Below are 10,609 nucleotides of genomic sequence, written 5' to 3'. Positions count from 1 at the left end.
CATACTATATACCTATTATACATAACGTGTCTATATCATTATATAAACATATTATACATAACATATCTACATCATTATATATACTATATACCTACTATATATAACATATCTATAAGCCTATCATTATACATACTGTATACCTTATACATATATATTGTATCTCTATCATTATACTATATACTTATTATACATGATCTATATAATCTTATATACTATCTACTTATTTCACGGCAGAGCCGTCCGCCTACTCTGACACTTAAACTACTACAGACATCTTAACTTGGTCAATTTTCAATGTTAACCTTCGTTCAAACCATTTAACAAATCAACACACAACACAAATTCTGAAAAACGAATTTCGATTACCTTTATACTTTCTTCAGAATCACAGTTTAAGTTCCAAGTTTTCAGTCGCTCTCATTGATTTATGCTGAGGTGAGAGCGTGAAGGACGTGCAGGCAGTGTTGCCAGATTGGGCGTTTTTTCCCGCCGAATTTAACTACTTTTTACGACGTTGAGGCAGCGGTGCTGCCGCTAACTTTATCCCCTATGTTAGCATTTTAACAACCACACTCTCGCGGTTCGTTAGGACGAAACACATTCTAGTTCTTATCTATAACAATATACTTATAAGATAGGATGTGTCTTATTAGATTTGATATTATTATATATATAACTATATTTACTATATATTAGAGCTGTCAGTTAAACGCGTTATTAACGGCGTTAACGCAAACCAATTTTAACGGCGTTAAAAAAATTATCGCGCGATTAACGCAATTGTTTTATTTAAAAAAATATATATATATATTATAGAAGCAGTAGCCTGACTGCTATGTTCAAATGACATTTGTTCAAAGCAGTCGTTTAATTGCACTATAGGCTCTTTTTTTGTATCGTCCGGTTTTGATCAGTATATGCCAATGTTGTTATCAATAAAAAATCATTTGCACAAGGCAAGCCGATGCACTTCACCATGTTGATAAGATAATTAAATGAGAAGAATTATGGGACAAAAAAATCAAGGGATATTTAGCATAGAAAAATAATGCGATTAAACGCGATTAATCGTGAGTTAACTATGACATTAATGCGATTAATCACGATTAAATATTTTAATCGCTTGACAGCTCTACTATATATACTATGCACTTATTATTCATGATTTGTCAATATTATTATTATATATAACAACCTCATTTACTGTGTATACTTTAAACTTATATACGATACATACATGGGTATGGTATTTAGGCAATGGTAAAGGTGTTAAGGGCACATGGTAAAGGTGTTTAAGGGAACATGGTTAAGGTGTGCAAGGGGATATAGTTAAGCTCTTTAAGGGGACATGGTTAAATGTCACCTATTATACCACCAGCTAGCCGTTAATAGCCGTTTTGAAAATCTGCCTCTTCTGCCTCTCCTCTCTCCTCCTCCTCCTACTCCCCCTCTCTCCTCTTCTCCTCTCTCCTCTCTCCTCCTACTTCTCCTCTTCTCCTCCTCCTCCTCCTCCTCCTCCTCCTCCTCCTCCTCCTCTCCCCTCTCTCCTCCTCCTCCTCCTCCTCCTCCTCCTCCTCCTCCTCTCTCCTCTTCTCGTCTCTCCTCCTCCTCCTCCTCCTCCTCCTCCTCCTCCTCAGCCTTCAGCTCGGCCCTCCACTCCCTCGATGGGGCGACCCAGAGGAGCGACTTCGTCTCCATCCTGGCGGAGTTTGGGAACCACTATGTCCAGGAGGCGGTCTACGGCTTCCAGGAGACCTGCACCATCTGGTACCCCAACAAGCAGGTCCAGAGGCAGCTGTGGCTGGAGTACCAGGACATCAGCAAGGGTAGGACTCTGGAGGACTTCTAGACCAGGACCTTCTAGACCTGGACCTCAGGGTAGGACTCTGGGGGGTTCTGGACCAGGACCTTCTGGACCAGGACCACAGGGTAGGACTCTGGGGGGCTTCTAGAACAGGACCTCAGGGTAGGAGTCTGGGGGGTTCTGGACCAGGACCTCAGGGTAGGAGTCTGGGGGGTTCTGGACCAGGACCTCAGGGTAGGAGTCTGGGGGGTTCTCGACCAGGACCTCAGGGTAGGACTCTGGGGGGTTCTGGACCAGGACCTCAGGGTAGGAGTCTGGGGGGTTCTAGATAGCTTTGCATTTTTTTAACTTGACCCTGTTTTTGAACCTGACCCTTGACCCCCCATTAAGTTGTTATCTATCTTATCTATCTATTGTTGGTCTCATTGACCCTCAACGTCCTATAGAGAGTCCTTAAGAACTGGGGCTTAAGAGCTACCCTTAAGAATGTTGAAGGTCCAACAGACAGAAGGCCAGCCTGTGAATAAGGCTGTACCCCTCGTTCAGACCTGGAGGGGCTGACGCTGAGCTATAGCGCCCCCTTTGGTCGGATGGAACCAGACCTTGGACCTGCTTACCAAAAGTGTTGTAGACTAATTTAAACATTTGTGAATCAGGGGCTAAGCTCGGGTTAGCTAACCCTAACCCCACGATAACATCAGCTATCCACTAGTTCTACATATTAATAATAATATAAAATACAACAGGTATCGACTAGTTCTACATATTAATAATGATATAGAATACAACAGGTAACGACTTGCACTACATATTAAGAATAATATATAATATAACAGGTAACGACTTGCACTCCATATTAATAATAATATAGAATACAACAGGTAACGACTTGCACTACATAGTAATATAGAATACAACAGGTAACGACTTGTACTACATATTAATAATAATATAGAAAACAACAGCTATCCACTAGTTCTACATATTAATAATAATATAGAATAAGCTATCCAATTGTACTCTGTGAACACCTGATAATATTCATAATGATATAATAATATAGAATACAATCGGTATCCACAGATACTCTGTGAACACCGGATAATAATACTATAATAATTATAATAATAATAATAATAATAATATAATAATAATAATAATAGTACAACAGGTATCCACGAGTACTCTGTAAATATCTGATAGTAATCATATTAATATCCACATAAGAAATGAATGGTGCCCAGTTGGTATGCCTCCCCTTCCAAGGCCCTGCTGCTGTTGCCATGGAAACACTGCAGCCCTAGCAACGGAAGAAATTCATCCAAAAATATGAAATCAGGTTATTTTAATCAATTTGGACTCTTAACATTAACAAGGAAACAGTACAGAGTACAGACAAAATAACACACACACACACAATGTGGGTTATATGTGATCTGATGAGGAACTATGAGATATTATGGTCTGTCTGATTCAGCTTATCGTCATGGTATCACAAAGGGGTTAATAGTCATGGCAACATGAATGGAGGGATGACCCCCCCCCCTCTGTCCTCTCTACTGTCTGTTCTACTCTCTAGTCTCTCTTCTCTCTCTCTCTCTCTCCTCTCTCCTCCTCCTTCTATCTCTCTCTCCATCTCCCCCATTTTCTCTCCCACTCTCTCCTGTCCCTCTCTTCTCCCTCCCTCCCTCCCTCCCTCCCTCCCTCCCTCCCTATCGCTCTCTCTCTCTCTCCCTCTCTCTCTCTCTCCTTCCTCTTTTCCTCCCTCTCTGCCCCCTCTCCCTAATCCCTCTCTCTCTCTCTCTCTCTCTCTCTCTCTCTCTCTCTCTCTCTCTCTCTCTCTCTCTCTCTCTCTCTCTCTCTCTCTCTCTCTCTCTCCTCTCCTCCTTCCTCTCTCTCCTCCCCTCTCTCTTTCCTCTCTTTCTCCTCTCTTTCCTCTCTCTCTCTCTTCCACATCTCTTTTCCCTCTCTCTCCTCTCTCTCCTTTCTCTCTCCTCTATCCTCCCTGACTCTCTCCTCCCCCTCTCTCCACTCTCTCTCCCCTCTCTCCTCCCTCTCTCTCTTCCACATCTCTCCACCCTCTCTCCTCTCTCGCCTTTCTCTCTCCTCTATCCTCCCTGACTCTCTCTCCTCCCCCTCTCTCCAGTCTCTCTCCCCTCTCTCTCTTCCACATCTCTCCACCCTCTCTCCTCTCTCTCTCTCTCCTCTATCCTCCTCCCTGACTCTCTCTCCTCCCCCTCTCTCCACTCTCTCTCCCCTCTCTCCTCCCTCTCTCTCTCCCACATCTCTCCACCCTCTCTCCTCTCTCTCCTCTCTCTCCTCTCTCTCCCCTACTCTTCACCTCATCTCTTCAGGGATCTATTTCGTCTCCTTGACTCTCCTCCTCTTCGGAGAGATGTAATCGCGTTGCTCTGCTTCCCGAGGTCGACTCGGTCGTCGTGGCAATGAATTGTAAACATCCTGTCTGGGCAGGAAGCTGATGGAATGAGCCGCTGGTCATGTATTCATCACGGGATGGCAGCATGTAGCGCGCTGTTATTGAGGATGTTGTGGATGATGGGATGGAGGCGGAGGATGTGGTGGAGGTGGAGGATGTGATGGAGGATGTGGTGGAGGTGGAGGATGTGATGGTGGCGGAGGATGTGGTGGAGGTAGAGGATGTGATGGAGGTGGAGGATGTGGTGGAGGTAGAGGATGTGATGGAGGCGGAGGATGTGGTGGAGGTGGAGGATGTGATGGAGGCGGAGGATGTGGTGGAGGCGGAGGATGTGATGGAGGTGGAGGATGTGATGGAGGCGGAGGATGTGGTGGAGGTGGAGGGTGTGATGGAGGCGGAGGATGTGGTGGAGGTGGAGGATGTGATGGAGGTGGAGGATGTGATGGAGGTGGAGGATGTGATGGAGGCGGAGGATGTGGTGGAGGCGGAGGATGTGGTGGAGGATGTGATGAAGGATGTGATGGAGGTGGAGGATGTGATGGAGGCGGAGGATGTGGTGGAGGCGGAGGATGTGGTGGAGGATGTGATGAAGGATGTGATGGAGGTGGAGGATGTGATGGAGGCGGAGGATGTGGTGGAGGCGGAGGATGTGGTGGAGGATGTGATGAAGGATGTGATGGAGGTGGAGGATGTGATGGAGGCGGAGGATGTGGTTGATGATGTGAAGGAGGATGTGATGGAGGTGGAGGATGTGATGGAGGTGGAGGATGTGATGGAGGTGGAGGATGTGATGGAGGTGGAGGATGTGATGGAGGTGGAGGATGTGATGGAGGCGCATGTCTTTAAAGGGGTGTCTCTAGTGGACCGTACCGTGTCTTTAGAGGGGTGTCTCTAGTGGACTGTACCATGTCTTTAGAGGGCTGTCTCTAGTGGACCCTACCATGTCTCCAGAGGGGTGCCTCTAGTAGACTGTACCATGTCTTCAGAGGGGTGTCTTTAGTGGACTGAACCATGTCTTTAGAGGGGTGTCTCTAGTGGACTATACCATGTCTTTAGAGGGGTGTCTCTAGTGGACTATACCATGTCTTTAGAGGGGTGTCTCTAGTGGACTATACCATGTCTTTAGGGGGGTGTCTCTAGGGGACTGTCTTCAGATCCATTCATTTTTTCAAATTTCAAATTTGTAGCCTAATGTATTGTAATAATCTGTATCATAATGTAATATTGCTTACAATAATGTGTTCTTTATCATACTTATGTACGCAGGCTGCATGCCAAGGTCAGGGTGATAAGATAATTATATTATTATTATTATTATTCATTATCCTTCATTAAGGAGAGTAAATAGATGGTGAGGCAGCGGGCACTATTCAGACTGAGACCATGAATATTAAACCTGTGTGTGTGTGTGTGTGTGTTTCATGTGTGTTTCCTCTCGTCTCCTATCATTGATTTATCTCCAAGACCTATAGCAGTCTGTAGCGCACAGCATGCTAGCACACAGCTAACGCAGCCTGTAGCGCACAGCATGCTAGCACCCAGCTAACGCAGCCTGTAGCGCACAGCAGGCTTGCTTACATCATGCTAGCGTACCACAGGCTAACCTGCATCCTGCTAGCCTACATAATGCTAGGCTATTCCACATCATTCTAGCCTTCACGGCCGCACACACACACACACACACACACACACACACACACACACACACACACACACACACTGATGTCACATGGAACCACCACCATTACCAAAGGGGGGGGGGGGGGATGGGGGAGGTCATAAAGTGTTTAGTTAACGAGACGGCTCGTTAGAGGAGTTGCTCGTTAAGGGCCTTGATTGGCTGCATATTGTCCTGGCTAACAGTTATGGCTTCATAACGTCACGGGTGACCTCACCAAGAGGTCATTCCCCCTAATGACACGCTCACTCTCTCTCCCTCTCCCTCTCTCTCCCTCTCTCTCCCTCTCTCTCCCTCTCTCTCCCTCACTCTCTCTCTCCCTCACTCTCCCTCTCTCTCCCTCACTCTCTCCTTTGGATTTCATTGTCTTTCTGCTTCATTCCCTGAATAAGGCTGACAGTCTCCTGTAATTCAAACTGCATTTTCCATGATCTTCTCCCACAGTTACATGGACGTCCATTGCATTAATTCTGCAACCTAAACCAAGTATTTATTCTAAATGCAGTACTTAGTACTCGAGCACGGAGAGGTTATGAAGTACTTAACCAGGATTCTATAGATGTTATGTAATACTTTACCAGCAGTATGTAGATGTTATGAAGAACTTTACCAGGAGCCTGTAGCCTCTGACGTCGTCTGGATCGTGCAGACATTTCATAATCATATCTGAACACACAAACAGGTGATTTAGTTTGCTTCAGTTCATACTGTATTATCCTGTATGTACTGAATATGATTTAATAATACCCTTTAAGATCAGTAAAGGAGCGCACAGCCCATCCTAGGTCCTAGGGATCCTTCCTACATATAGACCATATGAACCCATCCTAGGTCCTAGGGATCCTTCCTACATATGGGTCCTACATGTAGACCATATGAGTGCCTGGTTGAGTGCACAGTGAGGAGGAGGTCATGGAGGCTGTTTAGATGTGATTTACACCTCTAACCTGGAGATCCCAGGGCTGAATCCATCTCTAACACACCCGAGAGCTGCCAGCCTGCAGACTCTGGCTGGTTGGAAATAGCTAATACCTGTCGCCCCCAGCGGCGCCGGGTACATCAAGTTAATGACTCTACTGCTCAGAGGCACCAGGGAGTGAACTACAGACTCTACTGTCTCTATTAGACTCTACTGCTCAGAGGAGAGAGGGAGTGAACTACAGACTACTGTCTCTATTAGACTCTACTGATCAGAGGAGAGAGGTAGTGAATTACAACTCTACTGCATCTATTAGACTATACTGTCTCTAGTTAGACTCTACTGTCTGTAGTTAGACTATACTGTCTCTAGTTAGACTCTACTGTCTCTTGTCACTCTACTGTCTCTAGTTAGACTTTACTGTCTCTAGGTGGACTCTACTGTCTCTAGTTATATAACCAGGCTGCGTTCTGACCGTTTCTATAACCAGGTATTCTGTACTACACTGCGGTAGATCTACCTGTTGCCATGGTTACATGTGCTGGCATCTTTTTCTACAGAAGAAAGATTGGTGAATATTGCTGTGTGTGTGGGGGGGGGGGGCAGTGTGGGGGGGGGGGGGCTGTGGGTGGGTGATGTTATCTCCACCTGACCTCTCTCACTCAAATCTATCTTCATCAATGTGTCATATGATTCACCTCCTCTTCCCTCACCTCCTTCTCCAGGAGTAGAAAGAAGGAGTGACGGGGTAGGGAGCAGGATGAGGAGGTAGGAGGAGGTAGGGAGCAGGAGGAGGAGGTAGGGAGCAGCAGGGGGAGGAGGAGGTAGGAAGCAGGTGGAGGAGGTAGGAAGCAGGAGGAATGAGGAGCAGCAGGAGCAGGGTGATCTGGTATGTGTTGGGTCCGTATATAAGCGGAGGTCATTGGAGAGTGGAGGTCATCTGACGCTCTGATGGAACCACAGCTCCCCCCAGTGGCCCAGGCTGGTGTCTCCCCTCAGGCTGGTGTCTCCCCCAGTGGCCCAGGCTGGTGTCTCCCCCAGGCTGGTGTCTCCCCCCCATCAAACATATATATGGTACCTGTCGGATGTATATATGTATAGGGGAGGAGGGAGAGGAGAGAGAGGCAAGAGAGAGAGGAGAGAGAGGAGTACGCTCATTAAAAAGAGAACAGAGTAAGAAAGTGATCTTTAATGTTTGTCTGCTTCTAATAATAGTATCTCCCTCTCCTTCTCTCCTCCCTCTCTTCCTCTCCTCCCTCTCCTCTCTCCCCCCCCCCTCCTCCAGGTAAAAGGGGGGGGGGGGAGAAAAGTGATCTTCGATGTTTGTCTGCTTCTAATAATAGCATCTCCCTCTCCATTTCTCTCCTCCCTCTCCTTCTCTCCTCCTCCTCATCCCCCCCTCCCCCCTCCAGGTAACTCCCCCTCGGAGGAGTCGGAGGAGCGGGACAAGGAGCCGCGGACCCTGACCTACCCGGCCTACATGGCCAGCCTGCTGGACTCGGGGTCCCAGCGCGTTGTGGGCGGGGTCCGCATGGACTGCTCCAGCCAGGGCCAGTGTCCCCCCTCCTGCCACCTCTGTCACATGTCCCCCTCCTCCCCCTCCTCCTCCTCCTCCTCCTCCTCCTCAGCGGGGGGCCGGCAGCAGTCCGAGCCCGTCCTCCTCCAGATCACCCGGGCAACGCCCATCGTGGAGCTGGTGTCCAACAACGAGACCTATCAGGTGAGAGCATGCTGTAGTCCCACCCCCAGGCCCTACAGGAAGCCATGATGAGCATGTTGTTGTCCCACCCCCAGGCCCTACAGGAAGCCATGATGAGCATGTTGTTGTCCCACCCCCAGGCCCTACAGGAAGCCATGATGAGCATGCTGTGGTGCTCGGGGAGAGGTGATGTCATCGATGACTGGTGCCGCTGCGACTCCAGCGCCTTCGGGGCCGACGGCCTGCCCACCTGCGCCCCCCTCCCCCAGCCCAGGTCAGACCACGACCTCTGACCTCTGTTAGAGGCTAGGGTCAACCTTTGACCTCTGATCGTAGTCAGGATTAACCTTTGACCTGTGTAAGTGGTGAGTGGTAGGGTTGACCTTTGACCTGTGTTAGTGGTGAGTGTTAGGGTTGACCTTTGACCTGTGTTAGTGGTAAGTGGTAGGGTTGACCTTTGACCTGTGGTCCTGCAGGCTGAAGCTGTCCCACACCTACGAGCCCAGCAGCTCACTGGTGATCGTGGAGTGGAACCACGCAGAACCGCTGATCGGAGTCCGCATCGTGGACTACCTCATCAGCCAGGAGAAGGTCACGGAGAGGAGCGACCACGGCAAGGTGGAGACCGGTAAGTAGAACCCCTCTGAGACATGGTACGCCCCACGAGAACCCCCTCTGAGACATGGTACGCCCAACGAGAACCCCCTCTGAGACATGGTACGCCCTACGAGAACCCCCTCTGAGACATGGTACGCCCAACGAGAACCCCCTCTGAGACATGGTACGCCCAACGAGAACCCCCTCTGAGACATGGTACGCTCCTCGAGAACCCCTCTGAGACATGGTGCGCCCCACAAGAACCCCTCTGAGACATGGTACGCCCCACGAGAACCCCTCTGAGACATGGTACGCCCAACGAGAACCCCCTCCCCTCTGAGGCATGGTACGCCCCACGAGAACCCCCTCTGAAACATGGTACGCTCCACAAGAACCCCCTCTGAGACATGGTACGCCCCTCGAGAACCCCCTCTGAGCTATGGTACGCTCCACGAAAACCACCTTTCAATGAGTACTCTGTATTGTACTGAGTACTCTAATGAGTACTGTGTACTGTGTGTCCAGAGTCTGTCCTCAGTCTGGTGGATGACGTCCTGTCGGGGGCTAAGTCGCCGTGTGTGATGCTAGGAGACGTCCCCGACCTCCAGGCCTCCACCCTCAGCCTGATCATCCGCTGCCTGGAGGCCGACACCACCTACATGTAAATACACCACTTACAACGACATACACCACCTACATGTAAATACACCACTTACATCTACATACACCACCTACATGTAGATAGGCCTGCAGCGGATTCGAATTGTATCCGAATCCGTTCGGTTCGTTTACCACAGTTCGGAGCATTCTGGAGATCCGCGGATTTCGGTTTCATGAAGGCATTGCCTTATGTAGCGTATTTTGCCTACTGTAGCCTACGTCCGATACAAAAGGGTGTTTAGGACCCAGCGGAATGCATTCTCTCCAGTGCTGCCCGAGCCAATGAGACTTTTCCCGCCCCTCCCTTCAGCCTGTCAGCGTTCAAAACAAACTGGGCTTTTCAAGCGCACGAATCCGAAATTTAAAGAAAGTAATTGATACAATTATATTCTAAATATACGGGAGATAAATACAAACGGGTGATAATCGGGATAACGGCCTTCGAGGTCGACCGGTTCGATGGAAATAATGGACAGGTAGAGGCATCTCTGGCTTCATGCTGCGCTCGTCGCCAGAGTTCTAAGCCTCGTCGGCCGTTATCCCTTACATGTTACACTCAGTGCACCATGTTTTCAAATGCATTTAGGGGAACATTTATTGCACAAAAAAGCCTTGCAAGTTGTCTGATTGCAGTCAATTAACACATTGCAAATAGCCTGTGGGTCTCATTCATTATTGTGTTTCTCCCCCAAACCCTCCGTCAAAAAAAAGTCCGCCTATTTACTATCACAGACATGATCCTAATCCGAACCGTATCCGAAACCGAGGCCCAAAACGGTTATCTGAACCGAACCGTGGACACACTGATCCGTTTC

The 10,609-nt window shown here is 48.4% G+C and overlaps 1 protein-coding gene across 1 annotated transcript in view; it reads left to right on the top strand.

Moving 5' to 3' along the window:
* The window catches only part of astn1 (astrotactin 1), a 69,941-nt gene that overhangs the window by 57,414 nt on the left and 1,918 nt on the right, over nucleotides 1–10,609 (top strand). Inside the window, exons 17-21 of the mRNA XM_056597530.1 lie at nucleotides 1,638–1,826; nucleotides 8,251–8,558; nucleotides 8,678–8,811; nucleotides 9,014–9,165; nucleotides 9,660–9,795. Coding sequence (XP_056453505.1) covers nucleotides 1,638–1,826; nucleotides 8,251–8,558; nucleotides 8,678–8,811; nucleotides 9,014–9,165; nucleotides 9,660–9,795 — 919 coding nt within the window. The remainder of the gene's footprint in view (nucleotides 1–1,637; nucleotides 1,827–8,250; nucleotides 8,559–8,677; nucleotides 8,812–9,013; nucleotides 9,166–9,659; nucleotides 9,796–10,609) is intronic.

Source organism: Gadus chalcogrammus, chromosome 8 (assembly GCF_026213295.1).
Source record: "Gadus chalcogrammus isolate NIFS_2021 chromosome 8, NIFS_Gcha_1.0, whole genome shotgun sequence".
NCBI classification, from domain to species: domain Eukaryota; kingdom Metazoa; phylum Chordata; class Actinopteri; order Gadiformes; family Gadidae; genus Gadus; species Gadus chalcogrammus.
The sequence above is the reverse complement of the archived record's forward strand: the minus strand, read 5'-3'. Positions and strand labels throughout refer to the sequence as shown.